This window comes from Aedes aegypti, chromosome 1 (assembly GCF_002204515.2).
Source record: "Aedes aegypti strain LVP_AGWG chromosome 1, AaegL5.0 Primary Assembly, whole genome shotgun sequence".
Taxonomy (NCBI): Eukaryota; Metazoa; Arthropoda; class Insecta; order Diptera; family Culicidae; genus Aedes; species Aedes aegypti.
Genome location: NC_035107.1, coordinates 160,924,703 through 160,948,692, shown reverse-complemented (window position 1 = coordinate 160,948,692; position 23,990 = coordinate 160,924,703). Strand labels below are relative to the sequence as shown.

At 33.6% G+C, this 23,990-nt stretch overlaps 1 protein-coding gene across 17 annotated transcripts in view; it reads right to left on the bottom strand.

The window, feature by feature from the left end:
- The window catches only part of LOC5580230 (microtubule-associated protein tau), a 171,077-nt gene extending 147,874 nt beyond the window's left edge, over nucleotides 1–23,203 (bottom strand). For 6 of the 17 annotated variants that reach the window (XR_002502057.1, XM_021852570.1, XM_021852562.1 and 3 more), the window contains exon 1: nucleotides 22,494–22,572. Coding sequence is in view for 16 of the 17 variants with exons in the window: in XM_021852570.1 (XP_021708262.1) it covers nucleotides 22,494–22,526 (33 nt within the window). In the remaining variant the exon portion in view is untranslated. Of the gene's footprint in view, nucleotides 1–22,493 lie in introns of all 17 variants that reach the window. The other 11 variants (XM_021852632.1, XM_021852628.1, XM_021852597.1 and 8 more) reach the window with 11 other exon arrangements.
- Nucleotides 23,204–23,990: the final 787 nt, after the last annotated feature.

The following is a 23,990-nucleotide window of genomic DNA, read 5'->3' as shown; positions in this document are numbered from 1 at the left end:
TCTTCGTACCTGCAGATACTCAATACCCAGGGAAGTCAAGAATATTTCTTTGATGGAAAGATTCTTGACCGGTGGGATTCGATCCCACGACCTACTGACTCTTGCTGAATAGCTGCGCGTTAACCGCTTCGGTTATATGGGAGCACCAGAGGCAATCATTAACAGCGTAAAAAGTCTGGATGGATGGAAAGTAATACAAACAGTCCACAATAATCTTACATATATAGTTGGATAACTAATTCGCCGCGATTTATTGATTGCATTTGCCTAAAAGTAAAAAAAAAAATATGAAAAATGTAGTTGATTAATTCTCGCTGAGACCGGCCCACTATTTACACTTGGTCTATCAAAATGTTTAAAATTATGTTCATTCGAAAGCTCCTGTCTCGAGTAAATAAAGAAACTGCATTCGGTAGATCAAGTTGATGGACCCCTCGGTAGTTATAATCAAAGCAGTTCTTGAGAACCCCTTGATTTTTGACAATATCACTCAAACCGCCATAACTCGATTTTTTTTTCAACATCCCCTCTCCAACAACATGGGTTTTGGAAAGAGAAAGCATAGAAGCTTCATTTGCAAAAATAAAAATATTCAGCCTCCATATTGAATCGCTACCGCAGTTTCATTATTTACTCAGGAGCTTTCGAATGAGCATAATTTTAAACATTTTGAAAGACCAAATGTAAATAGTGGGCCAGTCTCAGCGAGATTAGGATCTGCTATATTTTGAATCAATCGTGAAATTGAATGATCACAAAATTGGTACGAGATTTTCGCAGTTGATGAGGACATAAGGACACTTCACGTTCAAGCCGTTTAGCTCAGGACCGAGTGCAGGGAAAAAGAATCATCAATTAGGCATAGGTTATATGGTTTGATGTTTGATTGGTAATCCAAGCATAACACAATATGAAAACAATACATGGAAAATAAATTCGATTTCATTACAGCAGTGTTCTCAACATTGATGTTTTTCATTGTGCTTTGGAAGGTCTTCTGGAAATATAGCATTTGTTTTTCTATTGTGATTTAAATGTGACGTGGGGATCAAATTAGCAACTCTATGAAGGCGTAGGTTATTTTCCATATTAAGGTGAAGATGAATCGAAGCCAAGCCGCAAATTTTCAAAAGCACAAATCTGGAGAACCGCACATCCGTTTGAGCTGAAAACTTAATCGATTGGTCACCACCAGCTAGTGCCCAATCGATTATGTTTTCAGCTTAATCGAATGTTTGGTTCTCCAGATTTGTGCTCTAGGAAATTTGAGGATCGGCTTCGATTCATCTTCACCTTAATACTATATTAGTACTTCCGCGAGGACGTACTTTAAACCTGAAAATTCTACTCATATCAGTTCCATTTAAATTTTAAATGTCTTTCTAAAAAAAAACGGTAAAAAATGATTTTATTATATGTATCTGAAAAATTGTTGCTTCAAAAATAACTCCAAAAATATTTTTTAGCAGGCGTCTGATTTATGATGCTTTCGAAGACAAGCCTTATATGAAAAAAAATATATATATCGATTGTTGAACTTTTAAGAAAATTTCTAATAATCATTGTGTTTTATAACCTCCAAAATTCGATTGTACTAAGCGTTGTGTTTTATTAGTGTGAAATTTAATTATTTTTCGTGGCTTTTTTATTACCACAATATTGTACAAACCGATTGCAATTTCAATAATAAATTAAAAAGATATTGGCATGTACAAGGTGTCCAGCCTGGGACACGGTTATATGAAAAATTTAGATTCTCGCTCCAGTCCACTTTTTTGATTGCATTTAGATCCCATTACAACTGTGCAAAATTTCAGCTCGATCGGAGAAACTATATTTTAGCGCCAGCCATTCAAAGTTTGTATGGGATTTACTATGGGAAAACTTACTTTTGCAAAGAAAAATCGCCAGAGGTTGCCCATTGTTCTCTATAAAAATTCTGAACAAAGATCTCGACAGGTATTTCTACGATGAACAACATTGCCGAAGAGCGCAAAGCAATCTGATGCTTGTGAAAAAGTTATTGAGCATAGACTATTCGGAAATTTTGCCCGATTTTGTTATTATTGTTATTCCTTTACGTGTTAATCAACGTCGCCAATAGGTTTTCATTGAATAATTTTTTCACGAGTGTCGGATTGTTTTGCGGTCTTCGGCAATATTCTTCATCGTAAAAATACCTATCGAGGTCTGTGTTCAGAATTTTTATAGAGGTCAATGGGCGACCTTTGGCGATTTTTCTTTTGTAAAAGTAAGCTTTCCCATAGTAAATCCCATACAAAACTTTGAACGGCTGGCGCTAAAATATAGTTTCTCCGATCGAGCTGAAATTTTGCACAGTTGTTATGAGTCCTAAATGGAATCCAAAAAGTGGACTGGAGCGAGAATCTAAATTTTGTCCCACACTAGTGTCCACTTTATAAAATGAACAATCCTTATAACATTTGAACATTACGCTATTACAAAATTAAAGACTTTAACAACATCATACAAACGAGGAATCACTATCATACTATTTGGATCAAATTACAGAGCGTCGGGTTTCCATGTTCGACAAATCATTCGTTGAACGTCTACCTCCGAAACGCTACCATCGATGTTTATTAGCAGTAAGCTAAAACTCTCATCTTCGTCCACTTAGTCCGGTACAGTATCAGATACAAATTACAGTATCAGATACAAATGATGCTTTACAGTATCAGATACAAATGATGCTCCACTGGTTAGGTTTGTCTCATTGATATGCTATTACTTGAAATGGCATCCGTTGATTTTTGGACATAGCATTTTATGCAGGAAGTTCACAATGGCATATCTTCAGATTTTTTAGATCAATCACAGTTTTTACGGGCAAAATATAAATAATTCTAATAATATTGCGATTCGTGTAAATTTTCTATTATTTTGTACCAAATGTGTAATTAAGTGGATGAAGTACAACTATTTCAACGTAATAGTCCATATACATGTTCAATTATAAATAGTAACACACATATTGAGCTTTTCGGTAATCCGATCCGCATGGTTATTAAATTAATTAACTCATTTCGCGTGGTAAAGATGGATATATTATGGGTGAAATAATGAAAAAAAAAATATTCAAGTTTACCACGCGTAATGAGTTAATCAATTCAGTTCAAAATAACTTTTTCAAATCTTTTTGATGACAAGCGGCAAGAAATATCAAGCAATGCAGATTAAAATTGCTGTTGCAAGTTACCCCACAGGGGTAGTCAAACACGTTTTTTGAATTTATTAAAACTGTTATCTAGTCATTTTGTACACCGATAAATACTGTAACTGATAGCAAATACCTCTAATGGCATACTTCTACCATTTGTGTGGTTCTGGGAACAATTTTTAGTCTTGTTTTTATACGATCAAACATGTGTAATAATTTTAACCTCCAGAAAAACAACCGAAATGGAACAAATACTCAAATCCTTATCAAAATCGTCTAATTTTGCCTACGAACAACAACTGATATTATAAATTTAAATAATAACAATCCATGTTACAGAAATCGTCAATTCGGTTACATGTCGATGTGTTGCAAGTTTCACCTCTGTTGCAAGTTACCCCGTTTGACGGTATTCGAATATTGGGACTCAGGCGGTCTTGATTTCAATGAAAATTTCTCTGTCATAAAAAGTCATACAACGACTTTTGCATTCGTTTTGCTTAACTGTTTAGAAAAAATATGCTATTTTGTATGGTATGTTTTGGGTCACGTACTATCAAAGTTACCCGCATTATCAACGATAATTTGTTTTACGGTACCGTCGATGGGGGTGACAATGGGTCTGGGGGGTGAGATTGGGTCAAAACGGAAAAATATGACTTATGAAGTATTTCAGCTAATAACTCTAATATTACTAAAATCTATAATTCATATGTTAGGGAACATATTACAACACATAACTGATCACAATATACACTTTCAGAAACAGTAGTTTTTATTTGATATATCAATGAACTTGTATGTTTAAAAGAGACAAAATTAACAACACTAAATTTCTCCTGTGCCAAGTATAACGCATGTACTCTAATCTCTATTGTTATATTAGTAGAAGGTAAAAAGTCTTTCCAATACACTTCACACGTTTTTTCCGGAATCTATTTGATTTTTCCACAAAAATTTCATTTTTTTTCGGTACGGTGTCTAAAACATTAAAAATGGGGATGAGATTGGGTGAAGGAAGAACAATATTGAATGGAATCACAAGTCTACTTTTTTTTTCGTTTAACGGTGCCATGTGTACTCTTTCATCATTAAGATGTGTTTATTCTTACTAAATACAGCATCGCTGAAACATCAAACAAGTCTAGTTGAGGACTCCGTGCATTGAATAACAATGTAACGCATTTTGACAACTCCTCTAACCAGTAACTGTTTTTCGTGCGCAGCAACATCGTAATATTATCAAACGGATTTTTTATTTTCCGAAATTTAATTATTTATTAGTGTTTTCATATTACAGAAACATCTCACGGAAGTACAAATGAGTTGGATCGCTGAAATACCACGATTATGACGTAAACATCTGCCTAAAATGTATTGGTCGTGGAATGTCGCACCGAAATTTAACTATTTGCGAAGGTTTAAAATAATCATTATTTCTGTGAACCTCTGGGGAAACTAAATAGGCTTTATGGCAATGAGGATGAGGCTTTGAAGACAATTTGGGGTAAATAAAAAACAAGAAAATTTGTGTAAACTTGACGATAAATGCTTTTTTCCTCATAGCTCTTCAATTTTTTGCTATAATCGTTCTTTTAAGTGGATTTATCATACTTGTGAAACATCTTACACGTCTTTTCATCTTATTTGCATCGTATTTCATCAATATTTTTCAGTTTTGAAAAGTTTTGCAATCATATTGTCAGAAACAAGTTATTTCAGTTTCAGTGACCCAATGTCACCCCCTCTATGGGGTGAGATTGGGTCGTTTTTTATTCACTTGTAGCGCCGCAGTGAATACATATTTTTCTATAATTTTTTGGACAGTTGTTAATGTAACATCGAACATACATACACACCAAATTTAAAGTTTATTAGAATTAAATTGCAAAAGTTATTCAATAAATAAATCGTACATATCCTTTTTTGACCCATTCTCACCCCCAACGACGGTACCTAAATTGTACAAATGCAGAAATTTGACCAGATTATAGGTCGTCTATAAAACACGGTCCGATGTGAGCAAACAAGTGCCAACCATCCTTTCTCTCTCCTTCTCCATGGTATTATAAGGTTTATCATGATGTTAATACAAAACACCAGATTCAGTTTTTGCTCGGGCGATTAGTACCGTGTAAAAAAAGTTTTCCGCTCAAAAGTTCGAAAAATGTGCAAAAAAACACCATTTCTCGAAGTGTCATGCAAAAATAAGGTTTTGGCGGAAAAAATACCGTTAAGTTACCAGTCACCGTGCGGCCTCCATTCACCGTGCACATAAACAAATTCCCACAGTATATTCATACAATTTTCACAAATCATTCTTTTGTCAGCAAAATAAGATAAAACTGATGAAATGAAGTAGTTCTTGTCACATAACATTTAAAAAAAAACCAAGTTTATGTAGTTAAAATCATGTAAATTCTGTTAAATAATAGGATTTTGTAACACTCTTTGTAGAAATGCCAAAAATTTGCATTTTTCATTTTAGCGTTAGTGTATCGAATTGTTCATAATTTCAACAAGTTTTCGCTGTAGATATTTCTAGTAGGATGTATTTCATCGTATGAACCATGAGATTTTACGCAAATAAGTTTTTGTTATTGTGTTTAAGTCGAAACACAAATGCACGATGAATAGATCCTTTGCAATGTTAATGGTCCCTATTACCGTGCTTTAGTATAAAAGGCTTGAAATTATTGGGTACTATTGGATTTATTGTTATTTCATGAATGATTAAACTACTTCATATTTAGTCTTTGAGCAGATATGAAATAGTTTGGACAATACAGTCAAACCTCCTATAACGATTTTGATGAACAAATAATGATTTAACCATTTTTTCAACTTTCTATGAATTTTATTGTAAAATACGATTTGAATACCCTTAAAAATTAGTGCGCATACTACTAGCAACATATTTGCGCCATCCATAACGTTTCTTCGAGATACAAACTTAAATCACGATGAAAACTATACGCACCGTAATTGGTGCACCAGCGTGCACGGTGAATGGTGACATAGAACGGTACAAGGCGACCTTAACATGATATTTGTAAACATAATTTTTGAGTAATTGTTTGTTATGCATCACTGATTTTAGATTTTTCACTGAATTATGTTATAATTGCACGCTTCATAGTGGTATTCTAGCGCCCTTCAAATGATTTGAAAAAAAAAATATTTTTTTGAAATGCAGATTTATTTTAAATGCACGGTGAATGGTGGCTTGACGGTATACATAAACTTTCAGCACGATCATGGAAAAACCGTGCAAAAAAGAATTGAATAAACGATAAATCTCTATACAATTTTGAATTGAATATTTGTTTTAAATCTACAGAAATGCGAATCACGTGGCTCACCTTCGAACTTTGTTCCTTCTTCGTTCATGCTCGTTTGTCAGAACCTACTCCCCAGAAAAAACACGTGATTTATGGACAGACCCTTAATTACGATTGACCGTTCATGATTAACACCAACCTGAACATGAATTACTTGTCCTGCTTATTTGGTATCTGTACTGAACTCAACTTTAAAAGTTCATATCGTCCATATGGCTTGCATTTCATAGCACGTGTCACGAAAACATACGATATTAAACAGATATCTACTCTCGCGACGCTGACCTACACTGGCATCGGTGTCATTGCATAAATATACCTACTGAGGGCAGATGACGATTCGGAAATAAATTGAATCATATAAATAGAAAATGAAAACAAAACCAGCTCTTCCGACATACACAGCCACATGAAATTTGGTCCACTACTAACTGTCTCGTTGCTGTATAGCATTAGCTCTGTGAAAGTGAACTAGGTACAAGTAGACAGGCTGTGCAAAATAAACCGATGTGTGCATCGGGTGTTCTCTACAATATAGTTTAATCACATTATGTGTCAATGATCGAACTCACGTCATACAGGCACTTATAGTACAGGCCGGTATCCTATGACAAATCGTTGCTTGTTCCCGTTGTTTATGGCGTAGGAGAGAAAAAGCAAACCCTGGACATTTCAGTTACCCAGACATGTCTACTCCTAGAAAGCATGTCTGGTAAATTTAACGCAGCTGACAACGCTGTGACCGACAAGCGCTTCAAGGTTTGTTCTAGCATTCAAATATATGTTGTGTTTTTAAATCCGAGACAAATAATATTCAAATAGGTACTGGCTTTGTATTATCATTACTTGATATTTTATTAGTTATTAGGAAAAAGCTATATTCAATCCCACTGCATATAACATTATCCCATATAAGAACACATCAAAATCACATGTTGTCACGAACATTTTTGAAAACTCTTAGCTACTGTTCCTACTTATTGAACAATGTGGGAATAAAACCTTGCCTCCCCTTGCTTTTGCAAATAAGAATAACCATACCGTCAAGCTACCATTCACCGTGCATTTAAGAATAATTTTGCAGTTCAAAAAATTATACAACTTATTCAAATAATTTGAAGCGTTCTAGAATACCAGTACGTAGCGTGAAGTTGTATCATAATTCAGGGAAAAATCTAAAACTAGTGATGCATAACAAAAAAATACTCAAAAATTATGTTTGAAAATGTCATGTTAATGTCGCCTCGTACCGTTCTATGTCACCATTTACCGTGCTCACTAGTGCACCATTCACCGTGCATATAGTTTTCGTCATGATTTTATTACGTATCTTGAAAAAACGTTGTTGATGGAGCAACTATGTTGCTAGTAGTGTGCGCACTTATTTTTAAGAGTATTCAAATCTTCTTTAAAAAAAAAAACATAAAAAGTTTAAAAATTTGCTAAATAATTATTTTTTTACTAAAATCGTTATAGGACTGTACGTTATAGGACGTTTGACTGTATTATCCAAGCCGTTCCATATTCACTCAAAAACTAAATATGAAGTAGTTTAATCACGACATAGCAATCTAATCTAATCTAAATCTAATATTACCGAATGATTTCATGGCTTTTTTAACTAATGCACGGTAATAGGAACCATATACAGGGTGATTACTAATTCCTGTCAGTAAAGTAAATGATCGTAGATCAGTAGCGCAACCAGGATTTGGTTCTAGGGGGGGTTTAGCAAATTTTAAAATATTTGTTGAGGAGATATTTTTTAATAAAAAAAATCGAATTGAAGTATTTAAGTATGTTTTGTCTTTGAATTAAGAATTATGACAATACATTAGCGTGATTCCATTTAATCGCTCTTCCTCTGTGTTGTCGAGTTTTTCAACAATGAAAAAAATATTCGAGAATAAGCGCAGCAATTTGCAGTAGTAATTATTACCACTATTGTAGGTCCAAAGTAGATCAGCATTACAAAACTAAAGACTAATTGTCACATCTTACAGAATTGGCAATCCAGAAAACCGAGTCCGAATGTCAAAAATGAGTCTTGCTTTTATTGTGAAGATGCTACTATAAAAACGAGATAACTAACCTTTAAATTTCAATACAACAATTAAACTTTGTTTTTCGATGACTTTGTAATCTGATTGATTTACTATTGTAGTAAGACGCCAATTAGTATTTTATTATGTTGGACAAATTTATTGAATGAACACCCTCATGATTTACCCAGAAAATAGAATGTAATTTATGACCCACGACAACAAAATCTCAAATTTGTTGAAATTCCTGATGGGGCTGAAATGCTTCCACTGACAGCTAAATACTTCAATAGCACACACTTTTTCAAAAATTCGTAACCTCTGAAGGTCGCAAAATTTGGCAAAATGCTGAGGCAACTGGATTTCTACTACTGCACCAATAAAAAGGTTCCAATACATCTGAAGGTTTGACAAACTCTTGATACGATTCGTTTTGTTTTAAAAAAGGCTGAAAAACTATGTTTTTAGCTTATTACTACGAATTTGCAGGAAATAATTTTTTTTTCGAACTCTTTAGAGGTCTACGAATATAAATTGAAATACAAATTAGAAGAATGAAAATTGTAAAAACGACTGAAATTTTTAGTGTTAATACGAATCAAACTAAGCTACTGCTCTGTAGGTATATGATGTGTAGCGTTGAATTTCAAAAATATACTTGGTGAGCCTTATATTTTTCGGCTCAAAACCCCCCCTTGGTTGCGCCACTGTCGTAGATAAAAGATGTTTGTATGAATTTTAATTTCCAGTGTACATCCTGGTTTGTACATCTATAAAGTTTGTTTTGACAAAGTAAAGATTCAATCTTTTTTTCATTTACCTTAGTTTTTAGTCATATATGTTGTTTCAAAGGCATTACACCTGGCACGCACGTTTTCCACAGATATGTATTTTTGACTAAACTCCGCTGAAAAATTTGCCTGATTGAAACAGTATGCTACCACCATCTTTCAGACTTACTAGGGATAGCATAAGACTGATTATGAAAAATTTTAGCGAAAAAAATATGTCTTTTTTGGTTAAGATATATGCTATTGAATAACGTGCGTGTTGACTGTAATGCTTCTGAAACAACGCATGTGGCTGGAAATTAGGGTAAAAAAATATGTTATCTATGTATAGTGAAGGCAAATGTTATAGATGTTCAAAACTGGATATGCACTGATAATTAAATTTTATACAAACCATCTTTTTTCTATGATTACTGATTTTACTGACAGGAAATAGTAATCACCCTGTATATTGAAAAGGGTCCATTCACCGTGCATTTGGGTTTCGACTGAGACAAAATAAAAAATTCTAATTTGCATAAAATTTCATTGCTCATACAATGAAATCCATCTTACTAATAGTATCCACAGTGAAAACTTGTTGAAATTTTGAAAAATTTCATACTCTTGCGTTAAAATGAAAAAAAAGTGAATTTTTGGCATTTATACTAAGAGTGTTGAAAAATCTCATTATCAAACAGAATTCACATGATTTTGACTACATAAACTAGGTTTTTGAAAATGCTTTGTGACAAAAACTACTTCATTTCATCAGTTTTATCTTATTTTGCTGACAAAATAATAATTTGTGAAAATTGTATGAATATTCTGTAGGAATTTGTATATGTGCACGGTGAATGGAGGCCGCACGGTGACTGGTGACTTAATGGTATTTGGATTCCACTTTACTCTATTAGAACAATATGGCCAAAGCAAATCAGTAGGAAAATGATTGGTCGGCATATACTGGGCATTAGTGTGGGGCAAAATTCAGATTCTCGCACCAGTCCACTTTTTGGATTACAATTGGTTCCGATAACAATAACAACATTTCAGCTCGATCGGTGGAATTATAATTTACTATGGGGAAAACTTACTTTTTTGTAGAGGTCGCCCATTGACCTCTACAAAAATTCTGAACACAGTCCTCGATAGGTATTTTTACGATTGTAGGATCTGGACCTTATGTCATTTTGTGTTCTAAGATCAATGTGACTAATCTGTAGTATCTGCAACGCCGATTTCTAATAATCATTGTTTTTGATAACCTCCCAAATTGGATTGTACTAAGCGTTGTGCGTTATTAGTGTGAAATTTAATTATTTTCGTGGCTTTTTATTATCACAATATTGTAGGGGAAGTGGTGGCAAAATGAACAGGGGTGGTAAAATGAACACCGTGCCTTTTACCGAGAAAAAAAAAATGATTGAATTTTTCTCACGCACGGACGATTTAGAGCATAAATCGGAGTGTTCGGTTGATACGGAGGTCAATTGAAGTGAAAATATCAACGAAAACAAAGATTTTAGAAAACCACGTTTGAAAATTAGAACTGACGTAACTTTTAGCTCGGGAGTCTTGAGGTTTTTCAGTGGGGTGAATATCGTTATGATATGATGTCAAATCTGATACCTTCATATTTCTTTTTGAATGTATTACAATCATTATTGGATATATTTTCGGAAATGCAATGAAAATTTTCAAAAATATTTGTTTTGCTCACATTTTTTTGCATGATGTTCATTTTACCACCAATAGCTGTTCATTTTACCCACATGATGCATGTAAAATGAACATATACATCGTTTTTTGCTAGCGATAAAAATATGTAAAAAATTGGCTATTTCAGTCTGAATTCGTGTCGCTGCTATAGATAACATCCTTATTTTTGATGTTGTGCGATTGTACTATATAAATTCTCCATTTTTCTATCAGAAACAAGATGATATCCTTAAGATGTTCATTTTACCACCCCTTCCCCTGCAATATAAGTCGAACAATGTGCAGAAAACCGATTGCAATTTCAATAATAAATAAAAACATATTGCATGTACAAGGTGTCCACTTTATGAAATAAACAATCCTTATAACATTTGAACATCACGCAAATACAAAATTATAGACTTTCACAGCACAAACGAGGCACAATGGTCGGAAAAAAAAAGTTTGGCCAAAACTATTTTTATCGCCTAAATCGATGAAATATGTAATCTGAATATGTCATTTGGCATTTTTATTGTTTCAGAAGGGGTTATTCATAAATGACGTAGCCTTTTAAAAAAAAGTTTTTTTTATTAAAATTGTTATTGTAATCAAATTTTAATTTATATTTGATCGAGTTTGATCAAAATGTGTATGAATAGTGGTTAAATATATTTTAAATAAACTTTGTATGAAAAATATTACCAAAATATATGTAAAATATTGAATTATTCAAATAGCTCTAACTTGCAAATCAGCAAATTTCTGCGAAAATGTCAAAGGTTTTTTGTAAGATCTAAAGATGCTTTTTGATGCGCAATATTCGAAGTAGCGGCGACATGGCGCGACAAGAGTTGTTTTTCATGTTCAATATCATCAAAATTACTCAAGTGTTATATAAAAACTTCAACCAAATACTTTTTCCCATCCTCATGCTCAATAAAAGTGTTGAGCCATAAGTTTCCAGATAGTGCGTAACTTTGGGGAAATATTGCATTCCTAAGTTATAAATTTTGTGCTTTGTTTTATTGTTACATTTTCCAATTTTTTGACTTCAGCCGGTTTGCCGTCATAAAAGTAATTGAACTTTAAATTCTAGTTCAATTTCAATTAAGGATCATAATAATATAACACATGAGGTATATTTTAAAATTATAAAAGTCATAAAAATCTAAAAAAAAAAATTTGGTGGTTTTGGTTGCCCCTTTACATGGAGTCCAACCATTGTGCGAGGATCAAATTACACAGCGTCGGGTTTCCATGTAGGGTAAAAGCACCGGTTTTGGTCAGCCTAAGAGAAAATGCCAATAAAAAATAAATGTGAAGCCGTATTTAAACTACAAATATGTCAAATGCAAGCTTTCAATCCATATTATGTATGTATTATATCAAAACTGAGCTAAAACTTTGTTTTTCGCTTTGAAAATCCTGTTGGTCAATATAGGCCAACGGAACCAGTTTCGGCCATAGATTTAACTTCGGTTCCTAAATTGGCCAATTGCATTGATTTCACATGAGAGTGGCCAAATTAGGAGTGCCCTGGCCAAATTAGGTGTATGGGAGTTAAAATTATAAGGAAAATGAATTGTTTGTCTTATGTTTTACGTCAATTTGGACAAGTAAATAAATGTAGCTCTATCATATGAATGTGATCTACTGAACACAAAAGGTTTCATGGTGATTGGCTATGTAAAACGGTGTATAATCCACTATGGCTACAACTGGCGTATGGCCAAAACCGGTGCTTCTACCCTACACAATCGGAACTTCATATTGTTCGGCCATGTAGACGACATCATTGCGGCAGACTTCCACTTGCGGTCTATGGCAGTTTTGAAGGAGACGAAATCAAGAGTACTGCAGTCAACCCATCGCGGAACTAACGTTTTTACACTCATTGTTACTACGTGCGCCTAAACTTCTATTTGTCTTAACTATGATATGGTTATCGCTGCTACTATAATATATATTATATATTATATACTATCACTTGTTATAAAACGATGTGTGGATACACTTGCAAAACCGCTAACTACAGTATTTAATCTTTCCTTGTCAACCTTCCTGGTATAGTACAAGTGAATTGCAGAGAACATCCAATGTTGAAACGTTGGAGAAATTTTCGAAAAAAAATATCGATAACAGTGCGGAACACGTTTTTGTCACAAGCATCAAAATACAGCTATTTACTTATTTTATGATTGCTGAATCCATTGCCATTTTCAAAAATATCATAGCACGTCTAGTTTTTGAGATATTGCCAGCTTGTAAGGCAATATATTGGCTTAATTTGCTACAGAATCCAAAAAAGTTTTGTAAATCATACTCTATATTTCATGTAAACATCAATTAAACCAGTGTTTTATACAACTTTGGCGACCTGTAGCTAAATATTGTGACGTGCAGTGACATTTCTGAGAACAGCATCAGATTCAGCGACCTCAAATCTGCTAGAGGAACATAATTTGATCCTTGAGACACGCAAAAATGTCATTTTTGTTGCGCTGTGTAATTCGTAAAAATCGTTATATTAAGGTTAAGTTAGCATAGGGATCCTTCCTCAGCCGAGTGGTTAGATTCCGATGCTACAAAACAAAGCCGTGCTGGGTTTGATTCCCGGTCGGTCCTGGATTTTTTTGATTAAATGGAAGTTTCCTTGACTTCCCAGGGCATAGAGTATCATCGTTCCTGCCACACGATACACAAAGCGAAAATGACAACTTTGGCAAAGAAAACTCTCAGTTAATATTATAGAAGTGCTCATAAAAACAATAATTTAATGTTGAAAATTGCTGTTTTTTTATTTATTGATCAAAGGTTATTATCATACGACCTTTATTTCAGTTTAGAGTGTTGGTTTGTATATTTTACAACACAAACAAAATTAAACTAAGGATTCAGAAAAGTTAACATATATATTTCAAAACGTATAAACAGTGAACTCGCAACAAATTCTTTAAAAAAAATTTCGGTCAAATTTTACGTGAATCCGCAGTACAACGTAATTGCATACCTCATCTGCTACAAATAAACTACTCTTACGCCATCACAAAACTATTGAGAACCAAAATGCATGTAAGATAAGCAAAATTATAATTATATACGATCTTGCGGAACATTATTCTTATACTTCATGGATTGCGCTTTAAATAGAAATTACTTTTAGTTACAGGAATTGATTAGATCCTTCTACATATCTTGCATATAACAATAAGGATCAGAACGAATGTTTTGTACAAAACTTATAAATCATTGCAGTACTTGGTAGTTACATATTCGTGTGTATCAACTTAAACAGTCAAGCATTCGTAACTAACAGTTCCATTTAAATGAAGGTAAACTTGAAGTTACAAACTAAAAATTGTGAATAGCATGTTTCGCAGAAAAGTGTAGTATATATGTGTAATTTTTTCGAGCCTTAATTTTTTCTAAATTATGTTTTTTGATTAAAAAAAAAACACGTTCAAAAACATCATAACGGATGATCATCTATAGAACCTGTTCAAAATTTATGAAAACAAATCATTTTATTATCAAACTGTAATGATTTCTAAAAGTGCCCAAAGTAGCCCCTTTTTTGTTTTGAAGAACACATTTTTTTGCTATTTTTATTTCTTAATGGATTTGCCTCATAGTTTGCACTTTTGCTACGCACATATACAACTATGATATATGTAAGAATTATCGAAATCTATCCTTAATTCTTAGAGCTACAAATCCTCAAGGGGAAACATGTGAAAATAATGTCAAAAGAAGCCCCGTTTGATAGTTTTTTATACAATTATCATTCTTTACCATTTTGCATAGAGCCTTTTAAGAAAAAGATACCGCTATTTATACCTTCTGGAGAAAACAGTTTGTCACCATTAAACTCCCAAAAGCGAGCTCCTCATTCAAGTTCGGCTACTAATCTGGTTGAATGATACTGATTTTGACCATGCATCGGTACTCTAGCGTATCAAATCATTGGTTCTACTCTTAAGGTCTAAAGTCGTTTTTTTTGTAACTGTGAAAAGGTTTTATCGCAATAGAATTTTAGATTCCTTGAAACAAGAAGCTTATTTTTGAATTTGGGAGGTCTGCTATTCCACTGATTCGGAATCATTTACCTCCTAGATATCCAAAGATAAGCACTTGAACTCGGAAAGAACTTGTTTTATGAATTGAAACCAGCCCCAGATGCTGATTGGGTCATTTTTTTCATTTCGACCTCCTAATCATTTAGGACAAATTTGGTGTGCTTTGGTGACTTTTTACTCTCTTATACTCTTTCGACAATAACTTATCAGTATTAACAAGAACAGATCGACATTAGTACAATATGGTAGATCTAACGTCGTAACGCACCTCGAAAAAGTGATCTACCCGTGTTACGGGACAAGAAGAACATTGTTAACTAAATGTTCAATTTAGTTTTAATAAATTTGGATGACATTGTTGCCTAGCACAAAACACCTATATTAATTAATTTAGAAAGATGAAAAAATAGAAATGGTGCGCTTTTGAGAGCTGGGGCAAAGCTTTATGTTAAACTGCCCTCGGATTGTGATACAACAGATTACCATGACAAGCAGTGTAAGTTTATATATAAATGAATGCCTAGACTGGACGAAAGAAGCTTAAGTTTACAAGTTTTGTTTCGTTTTTGTTAATCCCGATCCAGAAAAGAATGTCTGCTCTAAATTTGTTTCCTCCATTTTAGTTTCCCGAAAAAGCATGACCATCCTAAATGTTATCGCTTGGAAACAATGTACATATCTGAAAATTTGGTGGTGTAAAATTTGATAAGTTCAAAAACGCATTCGAATGGTTGTTTTTCTACTGATATATCTGTAGTATTATAATAATAAAAAGGGACAAATGTCCCAATATAAAATAATTCCCGATATAATGTAGCAAATCCGAAGAGTTATATTGCATTCAACTATCCCCGTATTCAATCTCACTAGAAAAACTAAAACATGGTTCACTTAGGCTGCTTTATTGTCAATCTTTAAACAAGCAATCTAGGGTACAAATTCCATGCACACCAATTGGGTATAGCCCTTCACAGCCAGGTGCTAACCATAGCGATGTTTGTGCAGACAGATCGTGACCTAATTTATTGTTTACCATTTGCTGGAAGTGAAGGTGAGACATTGAAAAACCTTCACATTGAATGAAGTTGTAATCTAATCTACTTAATCACACGCCAAAATGAATAACAATGAACTGATATTGAACTGCATCGTTATCACTTGATTTGAATTATTCGCACTGTAATTATTTATTGTTTTATTGTTCCATCAAATCTAACAATCACTCCACATTGCTATCTATAGCTATCTATTTCAAATAAGTCCATGATGTATGTTGTGAAATGATGGACATACCAAATATTACCGATATTCATTTGTTATGAAAACCGGTGAAAACACAAACAATTTGCTAACCATGAACACAGTCCTCGATAGGTATTTTTACGATTGTAGGATCTGGACCTTATGTCATTTTGTGTTCTAAGATCAATGTGACTAATCTGTAGTATCTGCAACGCCGATTTCTAATAATCATTGTTTTTGATAACCTCCCAAATTGGATTGTACTAAGCGTTGTGCGTTATTAGTGTGAAATTTAATTATTTTCGTGGCTTTTTATTATCACAATATTGTAGGGGAAGTGGTGGCAAAATGAACAGGGGTGGTAAAATGAACACCGTGCCTTTTACCGAGAAAAAAAAAATGATTGAATTTTTCTCACGCACGGACGATTTAGAGCATAAATCGGAGTGTTCGGTTGATACGGAGGTCAATTGAAGTGAAAATATCAACGAAAACAAAGATTTTAGAAAACCACGTTTGAAAATTAGAACTGACGTAACTTTTAGCTCGGGAGTCTTGAGGTTTTTCAGTGGGGTGAATATCGTTATGATATGATGTCAAATCTGATACCTTCATATTTCTTTTTGAATGTATTACAATCATTATTGGATATATTTTCGGAAATGCAATGAAAATTTTCAAAAATATTTGTTTTGCTCACATTTTTTTGCATGATGTTCATTTTACCACCAATAGCTGTTCATTTTACCCACATGATGCATGTAAAATGAACATATACATCGTTTTTTGCTAGCGATAAAAATATGTAAAAAATTGGCTATTTCAGTCTGAATTCGTGTCGCTGCTATAGATAACATCCTTATTTTTGATGTTGTGCGATTGTACTATATAAATTCTCCATTTTTCTATCAGAAACAAGATGATATCCTTAAGATGTTCATTTTACCACCCCTTCCCCTGCAATATAAGTCGAACAATGTGCAGAAAACCGATTGCAATTTCAATAATAAATAAAAACATATTGCATGTACAAGGTGTCCACTTTATGAAATAAACAATCCTTATAACATTTGAACATCACGCAAATACAAAATTATAGACTTTCACAGCACAAACGAGGCACAATGGTCGGAAAAAAAAAGTTTGGCCAAAACTATTTTTATCGCCTAAATCGATGAAATATGTAATCTGAATATGTCATTTGGCATTTTTATTGTTTCAGAAGGGGTTATTCATAAATGACGTAGCCTTTTAAAAAAAAGTTTTTTTTATTAAAATTGTTATTGTAATCAAATTTTAATTTATATTTGATCGAGTTTGATCAAAATGTGTATGAATAGTGGTTAAATATATTTTAAATAAACTTTGTATGAAAAATATTACCAAAATATATGTAAAATATTGAATTATTCAAATAGCTCTAACTTGCAAATCAGCAAATTTCTGCGAAAATGTCAAAGGTTTTTTGTAAGATCTAAAGATGCTTTTTGATGCGCAATATTCGAAGTAGCGGCGACATGGCGCGACAAGAGTTGTTTTTCATGTTCAATATCATCAAAATTACTCAAGTGTTATATAAAAACTTCAACCAAATACTTTTTCCCATCCTCATGCTCAATAAAAGTGTTGAGCCATAAGTTTCCAGATAGTGCGTAACTTTGGGGAAATATTGCATTCCTAAGTTATAAATTTTGTGCTTTGTTTTATTGTTACATTTTCCAATTTTTTGACTTCAGCCGGTTTGCCGTCATAAAAGTAATTGAACTTTAAATTCTAGTTCAATTTCAATTAAGGATCATAATAATATAACACATGAGGTATATTTTAAAATTATAAAAGTCATAAAAATCTAAAAAAAAAAATTTGGTGGTTTTGGTTGCCCCTTTACATGGAGTCCAACCATTGTGCGAGGATCAAATTACACAGCGTCGGGTTTCCATGTAGGGTAAAAGCACCGGTTTTGGTCAGCCTAAGAGAAAATGCCAATAAAAAATAAATGTGAAGCCGTATTTAAACTACAAATATGTCAAATGCAAGCTTTCAATCCATATTATGTATGTATTATATCAAAACTGAGCTAAAACTTTGTTTTTCGCTTTGAAAATCCTGTTGGTCAATATAGGCCAACGGAACCAGTTTCGGCCATAGATTTAACTTCGGTTCCTAAATTGGCCAATTGCATTGATTTCACATGAGAGTGGCCAAATTAGGAGTGCCCTGGCCAAATTAGGTGTATGGGAGTTAAAATTATAAGGAAAATGAATTGTTTGTCTTATGTTTTACGTCAATTTGGACAAGTAAATAAATGTAGCTCTATCATATGAATGTGATCTACTGAACACAAAAGGTTTCATGGTGATTGGCTATGTAAAACGGTGTATAATCCACTATGGCTACAACTGGCGTATGGCCAAAACCGGTGCTTCTACCCTACACAATCGGAACTTCATATTGTTCGGCCATGTAGACGACATCATTGCGGCAGACTTCCACTTGCGGTCTATGGCAGTTTTGAAGGAGACGAAATCAAGAGTACTGCAGTCAACCCATCGCGGAACTAACGTTTTTACACTCATTGTTACTACGTGCGCCTAAACTTCTATTTGTCTTAACTATGATATGGTTATCGCTGCTACTATAATATATATTATATATTATATACTATCACTTGTTATAAAACGATGTGTGGATACACTTGCAAAACCGCTAACTACAGTATTTAATCTTTCCTTGTCAACCTTCCTGGTATAGTACAAGTGAATTGCAGAGAACATCCAATGTTGAAACGTTGGAGAAATTTTCGAAAAAAAATATCGATAACAGTGCGGAACACGTTTTTGTCACAAGCATCAAAATACAGCTATTTACTTATTTTATGATTGCTGAATCCATTGCCATTTTCAAAAATATCATAGCACGTCTAGTTTTTGAGATATTGCCAGCTTGTAAGGCAATATATTGGCTTAATTTGCTACAGAATCCAAAAAAGTTTTGTAAATCATACTCTATATTTCATGTAAACATCAATTAAACCAGTGTTTTATACAACTTTGGCGACCTGTAGCTAAATATTGTGACGTGCAGTGACATTTCTGAGAACAGCATCAGATTCAGCGACCTCAAATCTGCTAGAGGAACATAATTTGATCCTTGAGACACGCAAAAATGTCATTTTTGTTGCGCTGTGTAATTCGTAAAAATCGTTATATTAAGGTTAAGTTAGCATAGGGATCCTTCCTCAGCCGAGTGGTTAGATTCCGATGCTACAAAACAAAGCCGTGCTGGGTTTGATTCCCGGTCGGTCCTGGATTTTTTTGATTAAATGGAAGTTTCCTTGACTTCCCAGGGCATAGAGTATCATCGTTCCTGCCACACGATACACAAAGCGAAAATGACAACTTTGGCAAAGAAAACTCTCAGTTAATATTATAGAAGTGCTCATAAAAACAATAATTTAATGTTGAAAATTGCTGTTTTTTTATTTATTGATCAAAGGTTATTATCATACGACCTTTATTTCAGTTTAGAGTGTTGGTTTGTATATTTTACAACACAAACAAAATTAAACTAAGGATTCAGAAAAGTGAACATATATATTTCAAAACGTATAAACAGTGAACTCGCAACAAATTCTTTAAAAAAAATTTCGGTCAAATTTTACGTGAATCCGCAGTACAACGTAATTGCATACCTCATCTGCTACAAATAAACTACTCTTACGCCATCACAAAACTATTGAGAACCAAAATGCATGTAAGATAAGCAAAATTATAATTATATACGATCTTGCGGAACATTATTCTTATACTTCATGGATTGCGCTTTAAATAGAAATTACTTTTAGTTACAGGAATTGATTAGATCCTTCTACATATCTTGCATATAACAATAAGGATCAGAACGAATGTTTTGTACAAAACTTATAAATCATTGCAGTACTTGGTAGTTACATATTCGTGTGTATCAACTTAAACAGTCAAGCATTCGTAACTAACAGTTCCATTTAAATGAAGGTAAACTTGAAGTTACAAACTAAAAATTGTGAATAGCATGTTTCGCAGAAAAGTGTAGTATATATGTGTAATTTTTTCGAGCCTTAATTTTTTCTAAATTATGTTTTTTGATTAAAAAAAAAACACGTTCAAAAACATCATAACGGATGATCATCTATAGAACCTGTTCAAAATTTATGAAAACAAATCATTTTATTATCAAACTGTAATGATTTCTAAAAGTGCCCAAAGTAGCCCCTTTTTTGTTTTGAAGAACACATTTTTTTGCTATTTTTATTTCTTAATGGATTTGCCTCATAGTTTGCACTTTTGCTACGCACATATACAACTATGATATATGTAAGAATTATCGAAATCTATCCTTAATTCTTAGAGCTACAAATCCTCAAGGGGAAACATGTGAAAATAATGTCAAAAGAAGCCCCGTTTGATAGTTTTTTATACAATTATCATTCTTTACCATTTTGCATAGAGCCTTTTAAGAAAAAGATACCGCTATTTATACCTTCTGGAGAAAACAGTTTGTCACCATTAAACTCCCAAAAGCGAGCTCCTCATTCAAGTTCGGCTACTAATCTGGTTGAATGATACTGATTTTGACCATGCATCGGTACTCTAGCGTATCAAATCATTGGTTCTACTCTTAAGGTCTAAAGTCGTTTTTTTTGTAACTGTGAAAAGGTTTTATCGCAATAGAATTTTAGATTCCTTGAAACAAGAAGCTTATTTTTGAATTTGGGAGGTCTGCTATTCCACTGATTCGGAATCATTTACCTCCTAGATATCCAAAGATAAGCACTTGAACTCGGAAAGAACTTGTTTTATGAATTGAAACCAGCCCCAGATGCTGATTGGGTCATTTTTTTCATTTCGACCTCCTAATCATTTAGGACAAATTTGGTGTGCTTTGGTGACTTTTTACTCTCTTATACTCTTTCGACAATAACTTATCAGTATTAACAAGAACAGATCGACATTAGTACAATATGGTAGATCTAACGTCGTAACGCACCTCGAAAAAGTGATCTACCCGTGTTACGGGACAAGAAGAACATTGTTAACTAAATGTTCAATTTAGTTTTAATAAATTTGGATGACATTGTTGCCTAGCACAAAACACCTATATTAATTAATTTAGAAAGATGAAAAAATAGAAATGGTGCGCTTTTGAGAGCTGGGGCAAAGCTTTATGTTAAACTGCCCTCGGATTGTGATACAACAGATTACCATGACAAGCAGTGTAAGTTTATATATAAATGAATGCCTAGACTGGACGAAAGAAGCTTAAGTTTACAAGTTTTGTTTCGTTTTTGTTAATCCCGATCCAGAAAAGAATGTCTGCTCTAAATTTGTTTCCTCCATTTTAGTTTCCCGAAAAAGCATGACCATCCTAAATGTTATCGCTTGGAAACAATGTACATATCTGAAAATTTGGTGGTGTAAAATTTGATAAGTTCAAAAACGCATTCGAATGGTTGTTTTTCTACTGATATATCTGTAGTATTATAATAATAAAAAGGGACAAATGTCCCAATATAAAATAATTCCCGATATAATGTAGCAAATCCGAAGAGTTATATTGCATTCAACTATCCCCGTATTCAATCTCACTAGAAAAACTAAAACATGGTTCACTTAGGCTGCTTTATTGTCAATCTTTAAACAAGCAATCTAGGGTACAAATTCCATGCACACCAATTGGGTATAGCCCTTCACAGCCAGGTGCTAACCATAGCGATGTTTGTGCAGACAGATCGTGACCTAATTTATTGTTTACCATTTGCTGGAAGTGAAGGTGAGACATTGAAAAACCTTCACATTGAATGAAGTTGTAATCTAATCTACTTAATCACACGCCAAAATGAATAACAATGAACTGATATTGAACTGCATCGTTATCACTTGATTTGAATTATTCGCACTGTAATTATTTATTGTTTTATTGTTCCATCAAATCTAACAATCACTCCACATTGCTATCTATAGCTATCTATTTCAAATAAGTCCATGATGTATGTTGTGAAATGATGGACATACCAAATATTACCGATATTCATTTGTTATGAAAACCGGTGAAAACACAAACAATTTGCTAACCATGAGCTATCAAATGTAAGGAAATACCTGTGCTTTGGCGTTGTCGTTGAATTGCAGCATCCGACAGTCCCTGCTTTTCAGACGATGATGCTGTACTCTCGGCAACAGACGCCATCTTGATATTTTCAAAGAGCTTTTTCTACGTGTATCCTTTTTACAGCTTTGAATCCAGCACACAAAGAATGGGCGGCTGCACTAGAACAGAAATTGCGCTTTTAGCAGTCTTTTATCTCCTTGAAACAATAAAATTGCGTTTTTCACGATTTCGATTACAAATGCTTATTCCACTTCTTTCTAATCACATCAACACCCATCAACCTTTCTCAGCTGCTCTACAATAACAAAGATGACCACACTTTTAACTATTTTTAAACTTTTTTTAACACTGAGAGAAAAATATAGATTATTCAATCAATGGTAATGCAAAGATTCGCGAATTTCTATCACTGCTCGCAGACAGTTAGCACAACAAGTGTCAACCACAGCTTCACAAGATCATTGAATCAAATGGAAGCAACTCTATTACTGATTGAGTTGAACTTCCCTTCAACGTTTTGCGACGGATGATGCTTATGAGGATCCACCTATCTTTTTTGTTTACACTGCACCGCAAATTATCGCGTTTGACGAGCGTTTTTGTCGTCTAGTGATGATGATGATAGGGAGAAATATGATAACAGATATTTAGGAGCCGTTCGTGAAGCGAAAAACTGCCGTAACTGTTTCAAATGTGGGGGAATTTTCGTGTCTACATGTTGGTCTACTACACTTTCGCGCCAACCAACGCATGCGCGCCAAAATTGAAGACAGATTTTCACAGATGGCAGCACTCAGTAGAAACCACAGAAAGCTTCATTCTCCTGATGCCGTCTACGTTCATGATTGTACAACTTTTCTTACATGTTTCTGACTTGAAAAGCACGCGTCCGAAAAGCTATCAATAATCATGTTTGTAATATATTCTTAAATCATGAATACATAAATAATATTTAACAATAAATAGAATAAAACATTCTAAACGGATATAACAGATATAAGGTAAAAGCACCGGTTTTGGCCAGGTAATATTGAAAACATCTGGGAAGACTTCAATATATGGAACATATGTCATGCTTCAATCGATATTATGTATGAAAACTATAAGATTGACCAGAATCACGTTGGTTGCAATAAGCTGCTTGAACCATTTTCGGCCACATTTTAACTTCGGTTCTTAAATTGGCGAATAATATTGTGGCCAAATTAGGTGTACAGCAGTATTAACTTTAAGATAATAGCTTAAATTGATACTGTTGTCATAACCGCTGCTTCTAATCTACTATGATCATATTCTTAATGGTACAAAAAAGTCGCACTATTAATTGGTAACCAAATGTGCAGCTCGTTGTACAAATGAATTAACCGGTGCTAATCGTACCTTCGTGCTGTGCGTACACCAACTCTCTCTGCTGGGGTTGGGACATTTCGCATAAAGACGTTTCGCATAAGCACGTTTCACATACGGACATTTGGCATAATGGACAT